General features: G+C 41.9%; 1 protein-coding gene across 6 annotated transcripts in view; it reads left to right on the top strand.

Moving 5' to 3' along the window:
* PRDM2 (PR/SET domain 2) overlaps positions 1-21,246 on the top strand; it is a 109,190-nt gene that overhangs the window by 49,074 nt on the left and 38,870 nt on the right. For 4 of the 6 annotated variants that reach the window (XM_074377391.1, XM_074377388.1, XM_074377392.1 and 1 more), the window contains one exon: positions 20,132-20,242. The exons of 1 other annotated variant lie outside the window; for it this stretch is intronic. In XM_074377391.1, the coding sequence (XP_074233492.1) occupies positions 20,132-20,242 (111 nt within the window). Of the gene's footprint in view, positions 1-16,456; positions 16,515-20,131; positions 20,243-21,246 lie in introns of those variants that run through there. One more of the 6 variants, XM_010957509.3, reaches the window with a different exon arrangement.

Below are 21,246 nucleotides of genomic sequence, written 5' to 3'. Positions count from 1 at the left end.
CATACAGAGCAGCCCCTTCTCCTCTCTCTCCTTCTCCCTCTCTATCTCTGTCTCTCTCTGTCTCTTATTCATTCATTGAACTGATGTCTGTTAAGCCCCTGCCGTGTGCCGGGCACTCTGCTAGGTCATGTTGGGCGGGCAACGGTGAGCAGAAAAGCAGCCGTGACTTTTTCTCCTGGCGCCTGTGGTCTAGCGGGGGAGACAGGAGCTAGCTACGTCAGTACATTGCCGATCATGGAACAGGCCCTCAGTAAATATTTGTTGATTGGTGAACAAAGACGCACACAAACCTGTGAAGAAGGAAGAGAACACAGGGCTGTGAGAACACGGTTCACGATGTCTCTGACCAGGGAGCATGAAGTTTTGCCAGGGGCCAACGGTGTACATATGTTAAGCATTTCAAACTAGAATTTTGGTGTCTCACCTTTGTAATTCAGCCTAACTTCTTAACGTGTCTGAGCAGCCCGTGTAATGAGGTTGAACGTGAGAAGTTCCTTGGATGGACAGATGAAACTTTTCAGATAGAGAGGAAGGGAGGGTTTTCAGTGTTGGGTGTTTCAAGTAATTCTCATTTGAACCACGGGAAGATTAGAATCTGTGAAGTAACATAGAAAGGCCAAATTTAGAAGTATTTATCATCTTTATTTCTGTTCCTTGTTTGTGAGAAATGAGGGATTGAATTTGCTTGTTAGCAGTAAGTGACTGTTGGCAAGTGTTCTTTTAAAACACAGACTTTTAATAGCGGAATGTGTTGTTGCCCTGCTCTCTCGGCTACGTTAAGAGCCTCACCTGAAGTTCTTTTACTCTAAAGAAATAGCAGTGTCTGGATACATGTGTGCTTAGTGGAAGGAATAAAAAGTGTGGGACCCTAGGGTTTTTAGTAGGTGTGTCACTGGGCAGATCATGTCACTTTTCTGGGGCACCGTTTCCATAGCCGAAAAACCAGGTGTCTTAACACAGAATGGCCCTTGTGCTACCTAACCTCACAGACTTGCTGTCAAGAGCAGGTGAGATCATGAAAAGGAACAGCTGTGCAGCATGCAGGTCCCTGGTACCTGTAAGTGCCACCAACAGAATGTGGCTGACAGTGACTTACACGGGTCTTGCAGAGGAGCTGCCGGGTTTGTGCAGCATTTAGTTGCTGGTTTTCATGGGGCAGCTGTGAAAGGTACGCGGTGGTCTGTCCCTCTCCCTTTCCGTGCAGAGCCTCACTCCAGGCCGATTCACCCTTATATTAGGCCTGCTTCTAACCTGTTGACTTTCCTGTCCTGTAGCACATTAGAAGGAGGAAATTAGGAGAGTTATTTATAGCAGCAAGTAGTTTTACAGCTGATAGCTAGACAGTTGAGAGACAGAAAGTTTATAACAAAACCCGTAATGAACTATGAAGAGCACAGTTCCTTGAGATCACTTAACAGGTTCAGATAATCTTTGATTAAAAACTGTAAATAGTCCCAGAAGATCAAATGAACTAGATCTTAGTATTTATCTAAGTGACTTTTAGTCACCACAGAACAGTTAAATTATAATCCACTAAAAAAGCAAATATATCATCTGTTTCTGCAAATAAAGTTGTTCATATTAAAAACCTAGGTTTGTGGAGAACACAGAATATTAAAGTTGCACCTTTTTGAAGTTCTTTCTTCTCTAAAGTTAACAAAGCCTGTAGAAATTTATGGTCCATTTGTGGTGGGGTGGGGAGTGGGGTGGGTAAGAGATCCACATGCAAAATAAGTTAGTCTCAGGCATTTTAAGAAAAAAACAAGCGCTAAAGTAATGGTGCAGGCAGTAAGGACTGTTGATGCTGAGAGCGGGAGAGGGACTCTGCACTGGGATGCCTGAGAGTCTTTATTTAGAAAGGGTGGCAGGATGGGGGCATTTAGAACCTGGAGAGGGGCAGGGAGGACACGCAGAGGACGCTTAGGGACACTCAGAGGTCCAAGAAGTTGTAAATGGGTGATGGTCCGTGCCAAACCCCCCCACCCCCCCCATTTAACAGGTGTTTGCTCTGTGTCAGACACGATTCCAGGTGCTGAAGTTACAGTTGAGAACTAAAACAATCCAGGTTCCTGTACTCACGGAATTTACATTCTGGAGAGTGAGGGCACCACCAGCCAACAGGTGAACAAGACAGGTCTTGTAATGCTAATAAAGTGTGTGTGTGTATGTGTATTGGTGGTGGTTAGGTTTGGTGTGATTGTCAGGGGTAGCCTTTCAGAGACTGTGACATGAATGACACCATCTCTGTCAAGTTCTCGGGGTGGAGAGCTCTAGGAAGGGGGTCCAAGCTGGGTGTTCTTTTAGCAATTTGGGAGATTTACTGCGGGGGTGGTGTGTAGAGAGAGCCACCTAGAAACCCGCATGAGTCTTTCTGTATAAAACTCAGTTCTGCAAATGGACACACTGGCCCCTTCTCTGCCAGCACTGCACTTAGTGGCTGGACTGGTAGGGGAGGTCAGAGAGGTGAATAAAACATCCAAGGAGGAGCTTACTGTCTGTTTTATGGCAGCTTAGTATGGGTCAAGCATACTAGGTGTTGTAGGTGATGTGTGTGCAGGCTCCAGGATAGGGAAGGCTTGGCAGGAGCCCTGTGGGAAAGGAGGTGATGCTTTGTGGTCGAAAAGCAGAGCGCAGTGGGGAGGACTCCTGCAAAGGATATGGAGGAGGAGGAGAAGGAGAAGGGAAGAGTTAGGGAAAGACAAACTCACAGGAACATGAGAGGTCACAGGACATTGCTGGACAACAGGTAGAACACAGAGATGCAGCAAGAGGCTCTGATGGAGAAGTTGAGCCCGTGGGCAGAGGTGTGCGACGCCCAGCCAGCTGGACGAAGGAGCCCTGAGTAGTGCTGAGTGGTCCTGAGCCTCCTGTGGGTTTTCCTGCCGAGCCTCTACTTCTGCGTGGTTGGTTTGTACCAGCTCCACGTGAGGCCGCAGACACCTAGGGAGGGTGATAGCTTGTCCAAGCTCTCTCTGCCAGTGTCAGAGTCAGAATTTGAACCCAGGTTTTCCAAGCCTTTTCCTGTGCATAGTATGCTGCTTTCTTGTCCACTTCTACATTCAGTGGGCAATTGCAGTAGAAGTGACAATGCTGGTTCCATTTAAAATTACAAGTAGAGAATACATTTAATAAAAGCAGAGAACTGGTAGGTTTCAGAGGAGTTTGATGTCTCAGCCTTCCCTAGCAGCCGACAGCTCTGTTTGATGCTCCTTGGCAAAGCTGAAGAGTAGAGGCCTGGCCGAATGATAGAGCCCTGGCCATGGTGCCTGAGGATGATGGCAGATGGGCCCTGAGCCTTCTGGGTGCCTGGTGGGCAGGTCCTGTGCCCACATACAGGGCATTCTTCATATTTCTTGCTGGCAGGTGCTGGAGCAGGGCGTGGAGCGATTAGAGGTGGCTACGATCCTGAGGAGATATGGCCCCAGCATTAGATGTTATATGGCTTGCAAGCTTGTCACTTTGGGCCCAAGTGAGCAGGGTCCTGTTTGGTCCCCAGGGGGGGTCTTGCCTCTAGCTGAGTGATGCCTTTGCTGAGCACTGGTTGATAGTTAGAGATGGTTGCCTGTCAGGTTGATTCCTGCTGTTTTGGTGGTGGTCTAAGTTTAAAAGCTCAGTGCAGTTTTAATATTTTTTCAATAGTAAGAGTCAGGGAATTTTTAAAAATTTTTAATTCTGCTGCTGCTACTGAATTGCTTCAAATTTAGGTAAAGAAGTTGGTCAGTATTTTTGTGCCTTTGATTCTTGCTGTGTATAACCTTGTTTGTACAGAAATTATATGGATTAATTAAAAATTTTCAAAGCATTTTGCAGATTTTACAACTGTGTTTTAGTGGATGAATTTGCAAAAATCCTAATATGTACCGTGATTAAAAACTGCTTCAAACTTCATAATTGAATGTGTTGGGAAATACACTGCGCTCTGAGGTTGCTATTCTGGTTCTTCTGTCCATGTGGAAACTGGAAGATGAGACTTGCCTAATACAGGGAAAAGGGGTTAATTATGATTAAGTTTTCTAAAAGGTAAAAAGACCCTTGACGTAGGGACTTCAAAATAGTTTTTGAAAATCCAGAGTAATTTAAAAGTAAAAAGAACAGTTTGCTTTGTTTTCCCTAGACAAAAATACTAGGTTCTTTTTCTAAATTACAGACTCTTTATTATTTTTAAAACTCATTGAGTATTTCCTTTTCTTAGGCAGTTTTACTTTCCTGTTTACAGGTAGGCTGTTATGGCACCTGAATTTCAGGTTCATAGTAGAATTACACAGAGGAGAGTGTGTAAGTTTTATACTTGAAGTTGTCCCTAAAGAACTGAGGAATTGGATAGATACTCCAAGGATACCCTCATGCTGGTTAAAAATTAATAGCCATTTCTCACATTGAAAGGTTGTGCGGGGAAGGGAGAGTTGCAGCTTCAGACAGGCTGGCACAGTGCTGTGTTGGCACTCAGAGCATCTGCTCCTACTCTGCATGCTGCCAAGGACAGTTCTAAAGTGTGCTTTTATTAATGTTAGTAATTTGGTTGACATAGTTTAGGAAGCTGAATGATTTGGAGAAGCAGGAGTTATTTGAAAACATGACTGATGTTTCTCAAAGTGAAAAAAATAAATACTGAAAGCAGCTGTTCATTACCACTCAGGTTAAACCAGCGTCAGACATTGCAAGAGTTCTCGGCTGAACTCATTCATTACAGTATATTTTGATATATTCATGATTTGACACTTAACTACTCATCATGTCATTATGTGATGAACTGCTGTTTTCTGTTGATGGTGGCAGTGAGCGCAGTTACTCGTTTCTTCAGCAGGTCTTCGTGTACCTAGTGCTGTGCTTGGGGCTCCATATACCCCATGCAATCCTGCCAGTAGTCCTGAGAGGTAGGGAGCACTCTCCTTTGTGGATGAGGACCCTGATGCTGGAGGGCTTCTGCGGTTTGCCCAGGTTCACCCAGCTGCTAAATAGTGTGGCTCCGCCTTGCCTAAATCCAGCGTTTGTTTATAATGTTTCTAAGTAGGACAGGTATACTGAGTAAGTAGCAGTGTTTTATACGGCTTTGCTAATTAGCCAAGATAAATTTTCATACTCACTTTGGAATTGCCCACTTCAATCCTGTATAATAAGATAGTGTGATTAAGTGGAGTCTTTGGTATCGGCAAGCTAAGTTAGGTGGGAGCTCGTAATGCCTTCAGTTATTTTTGCTTTGGGGTTTATGGGTTGAATAGATCTGTTGTAGGCCTTTGAGCACCTCAAATAAACAGTTTTTTCAAACATTAGATTTTCAGCCCTTTCTAGCTCTTGTGTGTTAAGTGTTTTTTTAATGACACATTTGTTGGTTTGGGCTTCTTATGAATATTTCATTTCTCTTAAGTTTTATATTATTTTTGAAATCAGCCTGGAAACCACGAGAACGGAGTGAGACATTGCCTTGGCCTGACTCCCTCTGCAGTGCGGATGGCAGAGAGCTTGCGTCTAGGGCTGTGGGCTTCTTTCATTTTGCTTTATTGTTGATTTCAAGACGCCGGTAACTTTTAGCTTCCTTCTCTGCTCCAGTGTTCTTTTGTTGAGAATGACTATTACACTGAATAAAAGATAATTTAAAAAGTTTTCTTAGGCTCAGTATTACAGATCATGAACGTATTTTAATTAACATACTTTCAAAATTAAATCTAGAAACTGATTTTAAGTGTAATTCTGATTTGTTTGTGGTATAATTAAAGTCATGCTCGTTAGATTCTTTCACTGTCTTAAGATATGACAGCAATAAAAGATACATATTTTTTAAATTTTGTTTTGTCAAAATGTTTTTTGGAGGGGTAGTTTTTTGTTTTTTTCCTATTCCTTTAACAAGAGTTCATCGGAACTGTTTGAAGCAGTAGCTTCTTAAGAGGTTTTGTTTGCTGGTAAAGCCGTTCCTATTCTAGAGGCTTGAGTCATTTCTGAGGAAAAGCAGAAAAGGAAACAAGAACGAGAAAGGAGTTGCCCTAACCTGTCTGTGTGCGCTCCTGAGTTTTCCTCATGTGGGGCAGGGGTTGATCGTTGTGTTTATCCCACAGTAGCATCTTTAGAATATGTGTGCGTGTATGAAAGTTTTAAAACTTCTTGGAGCTGTAATAAGATATGATCTGACCTCTTCTACCTAAACCTTTACTGAGAGTGCTTTTATTCAGTTGCTCCTTAAAGGTTTAGTTAGGTCGTTAACACCCTCCCCTCTGCCTCACTCACACTGTAGGCTGGACAGACCATTGCTTAGTAATCTGTGCTTTCATTTTTCAGATTTCTGAAGCACTTTTCTTTCTGTCCTATCCTTCTCTCTCAAAATTAAGAGGAGGCAACTTTGTTTAAAAGGTTAAAACCTGACACATATATTAAGAAAAAGTCCTGAGGATTTTAAGAGACTAGAAAACTCTTGAGTGTTCTGAGGCATTTTTTTTTGTAGCTGTTTATTTCCTCTTCCCATTTTTATGGTCATGATCCTGAAATTTAAAAGTATTTTTTGATAGAAATTTTCATTATTATACAGTGGTAAATGTATAATTATTTTAATTGTTATATAGTAAATTTAATATGTTTTTAATATACAAAGAGTAGTTGAATAGTTTCAGAGAGGAGAGATTAATTCTAATAACAAAATAATGATATTATATGTGCATGGTGTTTAAAAATACCTGATTCTGAAGATTATGACAGCCAAAATTCTTGCTAATTTGATATTTTAAGAACTTTAAAGTTGATATGTTCTTATTAGTTTAATCGGTGTCTGAACGACCAAACGGAATTTGCCCTTAATGAAAGAGCTGTATTTTACCCGTTACATAGAGCTGCAGAGGATTATCTTTGCTTTGGTTAAAAAGAAAAGCAGTAAGTGCTGCTTAGGCTAAAATCCCCTCCTCCCCCTTATTTCTATTACATCTGCAGTGATAAACAGTCTTTTCCTCTTGTACTTATAATCCTGCCTCTTGGTGCAGTCTTTTGTAGGTTTCCTGAGACACCACATGCCACAAAAATGAAGGCAAACTGGTTTGTTCACCCTGGTTTAGAACCCCAAAACCGAATCATGCTCAGTGTTTGTGGTTGTAGGAGGCTGTAGGACAGTTTAGAACCAGCAACACCGAAATTCCTGTGCCTTTTGTTAATTTTCTACTGTTTGCATTCTCAGGTTCAGTTTTCATTCTCTTGCCAATTTGAGGTGTAGAGTAAACCTCTCTGGTTCTGTTGGCTGTATTTTTTTTTAACCTGTGAGATTTTCAGAACCTGTTTCTCTGCAGTAAAGTGACTACTGGCTTGAAGCAGAAAGTCTTAGGTCTCTGTGAGGAGTGGGAGCATCACTGCCCACCGCCTTCTCCCTTGGTCCCCTCTCCATAAACATGTTGATGCCAGCATCAGTGGAATGCAAGTCTCATGTTCATGTCTACTGGGTTCATGCTGCAGGCAGCAAGCATGGTGCTGGTTAGTTGTAGTTTTGATCTGTCTGTTTACACATAATGTATTGTAACATTTGTACTATTAACACTGGAGTTGAAATTAAAGTTTCCCTCTCACTGTCATCCAAAACAAGTAATATAAAGGAGTAGCTATCAGTAGCCTCAATTTTGGCTGGATTTTTGAACAGGGGCTTTAAGATTCCAGATTTGCTTGTTTTTAGAAGTTTTACTAGCTGCTCAGTGTATTATCCAGAAAGTATCTTTGATCATAGAAGTATTTGATAACAAGATCAAATTTGACTGTTAAGCATAATATCTATTTGTGGTTTTGATTCCATCAAAATTATAAATTCAGGCATTCAGGCTGGAAAATAATGTAAATTACTGTCTGTATGCCAAAGCAAATTAAATTCATGGTTGCAGTAGAGTATAGAAGGCATTAAATCAAGAAAAAGTGATCCTTAGCTAACACTGTTTCTGATCCTCTTCAGTTTTAGAGAGGCAGGGTTCTCTAAATCTCACGATTGTCAGAAAGTACATGGAACTGGTAAACTTTGTTTTCACAGAAAATGATTGTTACGCTCCCCCCAACTTTAGTTTCTTTGTTAAAGCTCATTAAGTATATTACTCAGGCTTCACTGTTGCTTCTGTATTAAATACAACTGGATCAGTATTTTGTAAATAGATAACTTGCTTAAAACGAGCCTGATGTGAGTGTACGTTGGATGGAGGAGAGAAGGGAAAAATTGTTGGCCCAGCTATACCTTTGAGTGCTGGGAGATGTACAGGATGTGGACTTCATTGTGGCGTGCTGGAACTTAGCCTTGGAATTACAAGGCCAGGTTCAAACCCCAGCTCCACCAGTTAACAGTAGTGTGACTTTGGAGGGGTTACTCTACGTATATTGATCTTTGGTTTACTTGTCTGTAAACTGGGGTAAGACCTACCTTGTAGGGTTACCATGAGCATTAAGCGAGAGCCTTGTAGGAGCGGGTGTGGCATACCAACCTGGGTCTGTTGTAATTGGTGATTGCTGGCAAAATCAGCTGTGTGGTAATAACTCTGCCTGTTCTTTGACTTACTGTGGCACTTCCGGATTAAAAAAAAAATGAACAGCTTCAGCATCGTCTAACGTGTTCTTTGAAGATCCTTATGTTTTGCTTTGGTGACATGGAGTGAATTAAGTAGATTGCAAATTAGGTGAGACAGCAGAGCTTTGAATCTGCAACTAGATACACATCAGGACACTAGAGGGTTCCTCTGGTGTCGGGCATCTGCTTCTCTCTTAAAAGCTGTCTTGTTTCACTAGTTACCCAAACTAGGACACCTGTGGTTACACAGGTTGGTGGCTTGGATAACTCTTGGAGTTTGATGTGTTGCACGGGCAGAAGTAAATGTGTTTCACTGTTTGCTTGCTGCCCAGATGAAGGGTTTACTGTTTTCTTCCTGTCGTCTGTCTTAGGTTTATGTGGTCCAAACCACTCATAACTGTACTTGGTTATAACAAAATTTTATGCAGGTGACATTTTGGATGAATTTTGAATACATTTTCTTGGATATTATCAGATGGCCTTGAAGGTAACTGTGTGGGAGCTATTTCAGTGCTGTGTATGACAGATGAGGAAATCTGGATATGAAATCAGGGAAAAACAAAAGTTTGAAAGAGCTATTTTCTTAGGAGAAGTGACTGATTAAGTTGATGATGTGTTTTATTTATTATGCACAATTATATATTATACATCATTAAGTGTCCTGCTTATCTGTGCAACATGTTTGTCGCGCAGTCTGAGGCACTGGGGCTTTCTTTTCGGGGTATAACACAGGAGTGCTCCTGTCAGTGTGCATATTCACGTGAACTAGCAGCTTGGCTTTGTGGCATCACAGGTGGTCTCAGCCCCGGAAGTTGTGTTTATGGCTGTTCATGACTGTCTGGGGAGAGGAGCCTTAGGTGTTAGCTGATTTTCAAAGGGGTCTAAGGTTTCTTCTTGAAGAGATTAGGAACCACTAAAGGGAACTAGTATGCTTAATTTAAAAAACTAAGCAGAGGGTGTTCGTTAGAAGCAATAAAATAAGTGGGATATAGACTTTAAAAAAATGAGGTGTGCTCACAATTTCTGCTATTAGAGCATTTATACGTACTGATAGGGATGTCAGCGAGTGTTTGACGTAATTCTTCTCTCAGTGAAACATCTGCCCCACTGGACTTGTACTTTTCTGTAATGATACCTGGGTGGGATCGTGTGAATTGTTGTAGAACAAATGAGCAAAACAAATGGATGGATTCAGGTTTGTTAGTAGAAGCAGAATGTCATTGTCTTCATAAGAGGGAACATATGCTGACAATTTGGACTTACAGGCATGGGGTTTCTGTAATGTGTTCAGTAGGATCCACCGTGGATATTCCTTACAGTTGATTCCATTTATTGAGTCTGTGTCAGGCACTGTGCAGAGTTCGTTCTTTATGCACATTATCTCTGGTTCTCCTCCCAAGGACAGTATCAGGTAGGTTTCACCGGTATGTGTCATAGTCACTTCCCCTCTGCCCTGAACAGCATTACTTCTCATTATTCAAGTCATAGTCCATGGCTGCGCAACTCAGTCTGAGTTTTGTGTGTGTCCATTCTGCGGGCTTCTGTCCTCGAGGACCCGTTTTATTCAGAGTGCCGCCTCAGCACTGGAGGAGGGGAGTAGGGAGAGCCCAGTCCCGAGCCTCACTTTAGTTGAGGTCAGCTCTTTGCAGGGAAGATGTGTGACCTTGGGGATACACAAACCTTTTGGGGGCAGGTGAAATGAGTAACTGGAATGAGACTGAGACCCCTTTCCCAGCGTGGACCTGGCCTGGGAGACAGCTGTGTTTCAGATCCCCCCTGTGTGAGCCCCTCCTCCTGGGCTTCCTGGTTGGCGGGGGGCATTATTTTACCCTTGTGTTGGCAAAAGACAGAAGCGTCAGCTCAGGACCCTGTGGGATGATCCTTGGAGACCAGCACTGTGCAAGATTTAGTATCTCTAAAAGGCTGTGATCTCAGTGCGGGAGCCCCGTGGCTGTGCTCCTACAAGAGCCGTAGCTTGTAGCTGGGCCAGCAGTCCCCTGAGCCTCCCTGCTTCACCTGGCTGGAGGGCTGTTTACATCCCCCTCGCCACCCCCCTCAACCCCCCACCCCGCCTCCTGCAAATCCATCTCTCTGTCTCTGTCCCTCCAGCTCTCTTCCCATCTCCCTGTCCTTCCCTCTTCCCTCCTGCCTGATTTCCTCCCTCCTTCATTCCCTTCTTTTTATTTTTAATGAAATACAGATTTTTCTGTAACATTTTTCCATTCAGAATTTGCTTTTTGTCATTAATAGGGCCTTTCTGCAAACGGGCTTGCTTTTCACAGAGTTAGACATATAATTTCCGTTTTAAATTCCTTTGGGCCAGACATCTTTGTCGTAATATATATGTATTCCCTGTAGCTCTTAGCAAAGTGCCTTGTAGTTAGTAAGCACCCAAGAAGAATTATCTAACTACTTCTGCTTCACTGTTATCCCAGAAACTTTACAAAGCAATGTAGAGGAAGAATTAATCTAGCAAGAATAATGAGCCTGGGCTAAATTTGACTAGTAGTCTGATGTAGGCTAGTACATCTGAGAATGAGATGAGCTGTTAAATAAGCTAGTAGGATTTTGTACTTAGGTGGAGAACTGAGAAAAAAATTTGAAATTGAATTTAAATGTAATTTGTGATTTACAAAAATAACTACCTTATGAAGAGAATACATTTTAGATCTTTCTCTGCTTCTTGAATCTGAAAGACAGACTCGGCAGTTTTGAGTTTGTCAGGGGGTGAATTTTGTGCTGGCCTGTGTGCACGCGCAAGCCCTGGAGAACTCCAGGCTCTTTTTTGATGGAGCAGAGACACATCTGGACGTGCGAAAGCAGCTGGAAGACAGTGGAGGGCTTGAACAAGAGAGCATGAGCTCATTTAGCAACAGCGATGAGAGTCTTAAAAAGTATACTGGAATCAAAGGGTCTCATTTCATGGTAGGTCCCAGTGATTAGGTAGTTTAGTTACCTATAAGTTCTTTCATTTTTGTGAATAAATTTCTTAAACCTCTACCAAAATGTGTCATATTCAAGCGCCATGTCCTCATTTTTACATTTTAGGAGAGGCAAAATAAAAGCTAGTGAACAAGACTTGACTACCAAAACACTGACCCTCAGCTTATACCTGCGAGGCACTCAGCATGATTGTTTAAATTAGATTTTTGATTTACATAATTATGGGTATGGTAACCAAGTGCATTGAAACAAGAGAAAGAATAGGAGACATGTGGCTGTTCAAAAGGAGGAGAAAAAAAAATCGATTTTTTGTTTGAAATAATGTGATCACAGGAAAAAGCTGAAGGATATACACCAAAAGGCTCACAGCGGTAATGTGAAGGCTTAAGCAGTTTGGGCTATTTAAATAATGTCTTGTTTTGAATGTAGTTGATCCTCGAACAACGTGAGTTTGAGCTGCATAGGTTCACTTACATGCAGATACTGTTTTCGGTAGTCAGTAGTACAGGACTAAACTGAGGTTGGTTGAGCCCAAGGATGCGGAAACATGGACAGGGAGGACCCGAGTATACGCAAGGCTGGCTGTGAGTTATCCACAAAGCTGCCACTTCCCGGAGGATCGACACCCTGGACCCCCATGTTGTTCAAGGATCAAATGTACTTTAAATCCCTTTTAAATCTTTGTGTCTCTGTTCTGGACTTGGTATTTCTGGGGAAGGTGTGTTTTTCTGTGTGCTATACTAGGATGTACAGGTAGGAGTTGGCAAAGAAAGCACTTCAGCAGTGCCTTTTGCTGTGTGGGCAAAAGTAGAAAGTTGAGGCCTTTTCCAAATTGTACTGATGTAAAATTTCATGTGTTCATCTCCACCAAAATAAACATCTTCAGTTGTCTCATTAATTTTGCTTTTGTAAGTATGTCTTTAAAAAAAACCATTTTTTTATTTTTTTGGAGTCATGTAATCAAATGTTCATCTAGAAAAATTAGAAAATACAGACATATGGAGAAACAGGTACCGTACCCTCATCAGTAGTGTCATCACTGGGTGCCACCCGCCAGCATCTTAATGCAGATCCTCTTGGTTTACATCTATGGATAAACTATAGCCTGACTTTTATTAATTAGCGATATGGCTTGACCACTGTTCCTGTGAGCATTTCTGTACACAAATGTAAAGAATGAATCTTATATGTTTTAATTGTGTTGACTCAGATTTTTGTATGTAGATTTTACTTCCTGAAAATATTTTTAAACTAAATTTTATTATTATTTCACCAGGATATAGTGTTATAAAACTTACTGTGGGCTTTGAGAGGGAAAAAAAAGACTTTGCCTGTAGCTGAGACTAACCAATTCTCGAGGGTGTGGCCGTCCCCTCTGTTTTAGGGTTGCCAGGCACTTTTAACACACTGCCTCCTGCGCAGCTCCCAGGCCTGCTTTGTTTGGCCACAGGGGACTGACACCTGAACTTGAATTAAGTTCTTTACTTTGCAGTTGCCAATTCACTTTTTATATGTAAGGTTTTCAGGCTTTAGATACACCTTTTTTCCCTGTAAAATAAAGGCTACTGAAATTCCATGAGAAGAACTCTAGAAGTGAAAATGATTATAAAGCAGAACAGGCTAGCAGTTTGTTTAAGTTTCAGAGGTTTTTAATTAGTCTCTAACATTTTGTTTATGCCAAAGACTTTTTGAGGTTCCCAAGAGTGTAAGGAAATTTAAAGCTTCCTTAGTTTGAAATTTCTGAAGTTTGTTTGGGGAGCCATTTCTACTATTTGGAATTAACCAGTCAAAGCTGCTAAAAGCCCTTTTAAAAAAAGAAATTTAAAAGATCCCTTCAGATGTAATCTTTGCTGTCCTCCCATCAGCCTGACATTTGGAAGAGTTGGGGAGCCAGAGCCTCCCCAGCGGCAAAGGCTGTACACCCCACCCCCTCCCTGCGCGGGATGCAGGCATTCCAGGAATTTATACTGTGATCCACAGCACTGAAAAATCCAGAACTTTGTTCCATTGTTTCTGTTGAAGCAAAGCCTAGAGTCCTGTTTTAATACCAGGAGCAACTTAAAACCAGAGAGGTTTTATTTTTATAATTTGCTTCCAGGATTACAGGCGGCTCTGGGTGAGGAGTTTACAGAAAAAGATTTGAAATTATGCCCAAGGAGCTTAACAGAATTTTTTTTAGTACCAGGTGCATTTTAAAATTATTCTCTGTGCAAAAGCAATCTATAGAAAACATACAGCATATTGCCTTCATAAAAACCAACTATTGCAGCATCTTACTGCTTCAGATTTCTCTCTGAAACATCGTGGACTGATGGAGCCAAGGCTGAAGGGGCTCGTTTGCCCACTGAGCTCACCTTGGCCGGTTGTAGAGGCCACTTCTGACCATCAGGTAATGGGTAACACTGTCGGCCTTTACAAACGAGGAAGACTCTTCTGCTGGCAGTTTCTGAGGCACTGTTCTCCCCCCAGTCCCGCTGCCACAGGTTCCCCCCTTGTCCTGTCAGGGCCTTTTGATGACTTCCGGGGTCACCAAGTCATTATCTTCTTCGTCGTCGTCTTTTTTAAGCGTTATGTGAAGGATATTGAAGTGGACTGTTAATTCCTAGTGGAAAACCTAGTTTTATATCTGTTTCCAGCTTCTCTTCTCTACTCATCACACCAACTGCAGAATGTTACCCACTGCCCGATGTGAAGCAGTGCTGAGGCCTAACCCTGACCACCCTCTACAGCTCGCACAGAGCGTCATTTTGGCCATCCTGTAAGCGAACAGTTTTGCTGTTGTCTGCTGGGTCCCTTTCATGACTACATGATGTGTTAGAGGTTTGGGTTTTTCTCAGTTCTAGAAAGAAATTATTTAGCATGAACATTATGCTTTTTCCCCTTAAGCGTTTCATCTTGTTTTGGGCCTGCTGTCATGAAAAAAAACCACACTCTTGCCTTTCAAAAATTCAGAAAGATGTATAATGAGTTTATATGTTCATGATGAATTTCTGAAACTTGCCTGAAATGCAGATGGCACAGTTAATTCTTTTTAAGGGTGATATTGGAACCCACACAGTGTCACTAACAAGGCTGGTAGAACACGGTGGATAGAATAGTGAGTTGTTTGGGAATTAAAATCCCAGTTTTACTACAAACTTGCTGTGAGAATTTAGGTAGTTCTTGTAATGAGATAAAGCTCAGAGGAGTGTGTATGTGAAGTTTGGCTAAACCATCTTCAGGGCTCTTTCTACTTTGGATTTCAGGGTTCTTCTCTCTCTTACCTTTTATTGTAGCCCATTCATTCCATTATTCCATATCATTTCTGTTCTCTGAGATCTGTACCCTCTGCTTTAGCTGAGTACTTTGTTGAAGTCTTTCTTCAGCCTTGAGTGAAATCATGCTTTCAGTCTTCAGATTTCCTTTGCAGGACCCTCTTATTTTGGGGCAGGAAGAAGAGAAAGATTTTTGTAATAGAATGGTCACGAAGAGAGGACATTCCAGATGGTAGTGTCACAGGGCTGGGGAGAGGAATTTTCAAAATGTAAATCCCATCAAATGCCAAAGAGAAACTTGGGGCAAATAAAGAAATTTGGGGTTTTGTAATTACCAGGTCAGAAGTAACCATGGAAAGTGGAGTTCCAGTAGCATGGGAGGATGAGAATTCAGTGGCAGGGATGGAGGGCTGAGTGAGTGAGACCTGGAGGCTGCACGCACAGCCCCCCTCTCTGGGGAGTCAGGGCTGGTCCCTGTCCAGGGCAGCCCGTTTCCTAGATGACCACTCATGGTACGATGTGGACCCTCCCAGGTGGGGACTTGCTTGGTTTGGAATCATCTGTGTATCTGAGTGAGGTCGCCAGCTCCCCGAACACAGAAGAGATAGACCTGCTTTGGTGCTCTCATGCTGACTTCTGGTTTTATGCTGCAGAGTTGGGTAGATCCCCAGTGAAGAGGCAGGCGGTGCATGTAGAATTACATATGGTTCTAAATTTAATTCATTTAAATCACCAAATGCATGAGCCTTCACTGTTGTGATGAATTTTTAACGTACCTTGAGCAAGCCTTCTAGAATTTTGCATTCTCTCTGATGCCTGACCATTTTAAAGTGAAACATTCTTTAGAATTTCCTAGTGTTTGTCTAGTTCATCAGAAGAGTAGAACATAGTCCAGAACCTAAATTATTCATGTGCTGCTTTATGCACCTTACATTGCAGGCACAGCAGAATCATGCTACACGTTGTCTTTAAAATGTACTCATTGTGGCTGTCAGATTTCTTTATATGGTAGCTTTCTCCAGAAAATCTAGTTCTACTGATTTTATTTAGCAGTGAATCATATTTGCTCAGATGGGGGTTCTGTGCTGTTGACTGATAATTGTTTCTGGCATAAGATGAAATGGGAAAAAAAATCTGCATTCCAATTTGATTGCCCCTTTTCTGTAAATGCAGTGAAAGTCTATATCACTTTTATTTGCCCTTGAAACAGAGTGAAATAATGGTTATAACGTGCTTTGTAAAGAATAAGATTACTCTCACTATGTCATTATCGGTCTTAAGAACTGAACGTGGTGGAGCACTTCAGGTGTCATCATCCTCGAGTTTGAATTTTAACTCTAGAGATAATTTAGGTGTGTGACCTCGGACGGATGACTTCACGTCTGTGATCCTTGGGTATCTGTGAAAACGAGGGGCAGGGATTGGGACTTCGGGGCCTCCTAGTAGTATGGTACTTAAGAGGTAAGGGCATCAGTCTCACAACCTGGGCAAGGGATAGGCCTGAGAGTAAGTATACCACATCCTGCCCGCCACGGAGAACACAGAGATGATTCTGGGGGCCCGGGAGGGAGAACCTTGATGCAGTGGGTAACTGCTGTTTTCCCTGTCTCAGTTTTCAGTTTCCTTCATCTTTATATGTGTGTTTCTTTTCCTCATATACATAATGTTTTGTCCTGTCCTTCGTTGTGTTCTTTGTCATCGTTTCCATTTCACTTTCCTTGTGTTTCATTCCTGTATCTTTCTTGTTTAGACCAAGTGGAGCACGCAGCTGGCAGAGCCTCTGTGTAGGACCCTTCAGGAACCTGATGGTAAGTGCACACGTGTACTTACCAGGCTCGCAGCGGCTCTGCCGGACCAGTTCTCCAGGCACCTCCTGCCTCGCAGCCAGAAACTAACACATCCCCCTCCCTGTGTAGAAGTCCTTTCAGGTTGTCTTTGGTGATAAGTTTTTTTTTCTTTTAATTTGATTACATATAGAACAGAAACCAAGCATCAGGCGGGGAAATGTATTGATACAAGGAATCATGCAGCTTCCACCAGCTGTTAGTACGCTCTTTGGCTCTGAGTGACCCCAGGCAGACCCCAGTGTGAGTCAGGGTGCCCAGGTTCCAACTTCTGTCCTGTCACAGACTTGCCGATCAGTCCCCCTGGGACCCTGGTCTTCAGTTTCTGTCACAAAATCGCAGATAGGACAGGTGATTTCAGTAGCCCCTTCATCTCTAGTCCACGGTCCTAATTAGAAGTAACTCGAGTGTTAGATGGTTCTAACAGAGACTGAGAAAATCATTTCACGTATCAGACAATCTCGGTTCCCTGGATGGGTGGTAATTGGATTCATGACAGACTCATTTCTTTCGTAAGCTAAGTCTGTCGTGCTCATCAGGCACATAGGAGGTAAGTTTAATTGTCCATTCCTTAGCTTTTAGAATCGATTTATCAGTGTTACTCAGACACTTTAAAAGTTGTAATGAGTGTGTAGACAGCAGAGCCCCGTGTGTCTCTGGTGACCTGTGTTGTGTTGGTTCAGCCCAGTGGTTCTTAACCTGGAGGGACACTTCCTCCCGTTTTTGGTGAGACCTTTGTCCGTGTCACAACTAGAAGGAGGGGGATGCTATTGGCACCTAGTGGGTGGCGGTCAGGGGTGCTGCTGGGCATCCTCCGGTGATGCCTTGGACAGCCGCACGACAGAGTGTGGTCAGGTCCTGAGTGTCGGCTGTGCTGCGGTCGAGACGCCCTGGGACTGCGGCAGCCTGTGGTGGGTACTCTTGTTCGTCCTTGAATGGGATGCTCAGGTCCCTACTGCACGTGGCTTCTCTTCAACAGGACATCAGGGTTTCCTGGTCACGGTTTTTAGAGAGGAGGTTGGGGAGGGTTTGGGAGGAGTGGCAAAGCTTCTCACACTGATTGTGTTTGGAGAGTCCAGAAATAGACGTTTGATATTAAGTATCAGCTAGGTGTTCTAACATTGTTTTTATGCAAGGAAAAAAACTCAGAATAGCACCTTTACCTTTTAGTTATGTGATTTTATCCTTAGTACATATTAACAAATGGTATTATTAAAGTTATGCTTTGTTTTATTGCAAATCTAGAAATTTTATTTATTTCTCTATTTCATATAGGCTGGTTTACTCTTTTTGTACAACCTGCTTACCAGCTTCATAGACTGCTTGAGACGTTGCAGAAAAAATTTTGAATTGCTTTTGTAAGGGATCGTATTATAACAAATCAACATCTGTTTTTCTGTTACATTTAACTGTGTATCTTTTAATTGAAAAGTAAGGTTTATGCATAAGAGGGAGGATTTAGACCTCCATTTTTATTTTATTTTGAAAGTTCATACCTGTACAAAGTAGAAAGTAAAAGGTTAGTAAGAAGGGGTCATAGCCTTTGGCTTGTTTGGGGTACCTGTGGTGGTACTGATGTCTTATGACAATTTGGGGGTTTTGATCCAGGGAAAAACCTTTCTGAACATAACTTTTGAATCCAGTGTCTGAGGGCCCTTTACGTGAACCTCATGAGACATGAACGGCAGTACTGGAGCAGTTATGCTGGAACCAGGTAATCATTTATGTTACCTGCATTGTTTGCTACCAGTAGTCTTGGATTCACTGAGCATCTCACACAGGGAAGAGCGTGTGTCATAGTGAGGATAAGGAAACTGGCTGGATCCAGATTCCCTTAAACACGACTGGGTTTCTCAAGGCCTTTGTTAACAGATTTGAGCGAAGTGCTGTTAAGTTGACTAAAGGAGAAAGACTTGAAAGAGGAGGTTACGTCTCACGACATGAAAAGGTGGTTTCATGTCCTTGCCCCGTGCAGCAGGGATTGGTTTATAGCCCCTTCCACCTGGAGACACAACTCGGCCGTCTCCGTGCAGACTCCTGTTTCCACCAAAGCATGGTTCCAGTGAAGTGTGTGCCTGTGTCCTCAGTTCCCCTTCAAGCTGCCTTTAGAAATGAATGGATTGGCATGTTACCAGGAATTTGAGAGAAGTTCTTATATAGTTGCAGAAAACATCTGTGCTTTTTATGGACTGAAGAATCAGGGACTTGAAACGGTATTTTAGAATTTACTTTTTAAGACTAACAAGTTAAATGGCTGCTTATTAAGTATTTTATACTTTTTTTCCTGTGCATTTCTCAAATATTTATCAAAGTCTGGTGGTGGTTTTTAGGCTTAATATTTGCTTTGTATCATGACTGATGTTTCTGTGTTTAATCTTTGTGATCTTTGCAGTGATGATATTTTGTGTCTCTGACCTCATTTTTACCTATTGTCTACATTTTAGTTAGTTATGCTCTTCTGTAGTGATTCTCTGTTCTGGAAAATGCCATTTTCCAGAAGCTATGAGTGTGGTTTCTCATTTGTCATTTTACTAAATCAGAGATAAAGCTGGCAAGAGGCTTGTTCTGAAAGAGAAAGGACAGCTCCGAGAGCGACTGAACCCTGGTCGAGGAGAGCACTGCAGAAAGAGAAGGAAAGGTTTAGGACCGATCAGTAGGAACTTACTCTGAATCTGAAAGCTGAAAAAACAAAAGCTACTAGGAATAAGAAACATAGAATTTAAAAAATGGAAAAGTCACAAATTCTGATTAAGTCCCCCAAAGACTGAGCTCCCCAGCCTTCAGTGTTAGTGCTTCTGTAGAGAAGTTCTGTAGAGAGTTGTTGATCCACATGGAATATCTCGGTGACTTTCGTCCATTGCTCCAACTTGTCAGAAATGTGTTGCATTTAATCTTATCTTCTGGACTGTGTTATCACTTGGAATGCAGTTAATGTTTCCTGACTTCCATTCTCTGAATTGTTAATGAAATATTGAATTGTACTGGGCCTCGAGTCACGTCCCTCAGGACCCTCGGAGTGCCGTGCCGGCCGACAGTGAATTATTCATAATCACTCTGCTTTTGATATTTGAGCCCTTGTGCATGGGTTGCCCTTGCAATTCAGCATCATCTCGGCTTCTGTTGTTTTACTTTGACAATTCTGGATAATCTTATCTTAACTAAAAGGGCCCCAGGTTATACCATGTTGTTTGTCTCTAATGTGCTGCTTACGAATAACCAGACTTCTGCCAGTTCCTATTACTTGTGTGGTGTTGAAATGTAGTGCCATTATCTGATTTGCCTTGCACATCAGTATTGTTAACTTTTCTAGAATATTAGTTTGATAACTATTATAGCTATGAGAGGAACTGATTGATGCCCAAGATTCTCAAAAATGCAGGATTTATAAGTTCTTTTCTTTGACATGACTTAAAAGTTTTCGTTTTCATCATCTGTTTCTTTCTTTAGATATCTGAAGTGTTAATGACTTAGAAATCTGCAGGGTGCTATGTTTGGATTAGTAATTGTCTCCTTCAGGAATTCAGGATAATGGTGATGGAATGAACGAACAAACAAACAAATAAATAAATACTGTGTTTCAGGGAAGAAAAAATCCCAGGAAAATAAAAACAAAGCAAACAAAACTGAAGACATACTGCTGAAGACAAGTGAGCCAGATTCTACCCTTGCAAATATGAGAGATTCTGTGGAAGGTAAGCCTGGGGGTTGGGCTTGTATGATTCGGGTGTGTATTGCCAGCTCCTTTAACTTTGTATCTCCTTGGAATGCCCTTCTGAGACTCATCTGAGAGCCATAAAGGGTTAAACAGCAAAAAGGCCACCTAAATTTGGTGTGGCCAGCTGAGCCTTCCACATCCCACCTTCTCTTCAAAAAAATCATTGAAGCCCTTCCTTGTTAAAAATGAAGATATTTCTGGGTAAAATAAAACATACTATATGATTACATTTATAAATAATCTGTAAAGTACCAAACCATCAAAACAAGTCTATGGTGATAGAAGTCAGATTGGCAGGGACACGAGGCTTCTGGGTGCTGGTACTGATCCGTCACTGAGCTGGGGGTGGACGTGACAGTGTGTTTACTTTGTAAATATCTGATCTTGCTATATACTTCTGATTTACACACTTTATATATGTTTTGCCCTTCAATCAAAAATTCACTTAAAAATAGCAAACACCTTTGATTTTATACATCAGAATGAAAAGTGTGTAGAATGAAAAGTATTTCTGTTTTTTGGTTAGAATTTAAACTCCCCCTTTATCTCTTTTGTGTTTCTTCCCACAAGATTTTCTTCGTTATAGCCCCTTCTGGGAATTAGTATTCTCGGCCCTCCATGATCTTAGAATCCCCAGAGAGGTGGATTGAGAGGTCCTCAGGGAGGCAGGTTGTCCTGTGCTTGCTGGGGTTCAGGCACCGTACTGAGACTATTTCCATTAGAAGTGAGGGAGGTGTGTCTTCATTTGTCATGTGGCGGATTTATGCAGAGACTGGAGCTTGCCCAAGAGTTGTTCGTAGTGATGCAAATAAGCAAATTTTAAAATACAGGCTGTGACTTTGAGAAAACATTTGCAGAGAAAATAACCCAATAAAATATTGCAGATGCCTTTTATAATCATTTTATTAGCCCTGTTTGTGGGGATGACATTCGTAAAGGATTGTAATTTTCTGTGGCATCGTATGAAGCAAGAATAGACAG

This window comes from Camelus bactrianus, chromosome 13 (assembly GCF_048773025.1).
Source record: "Camelus bactrianus isolate YW-2024 breed Bactrian camel chromosome 13, ASM4877302v1, whole genome shotgun sequence".
NCBI lineage: Eukaryota > Metazoa > Chordata > Mammalia > Artiodactyla > Camelidae > Camelus > Camelus bactrianus.
The sequence above is the reverse complement of the archived record's forward strand: the minus strand, read 5'-3'. Positions and strand labels throughout refer to the sequence as shown.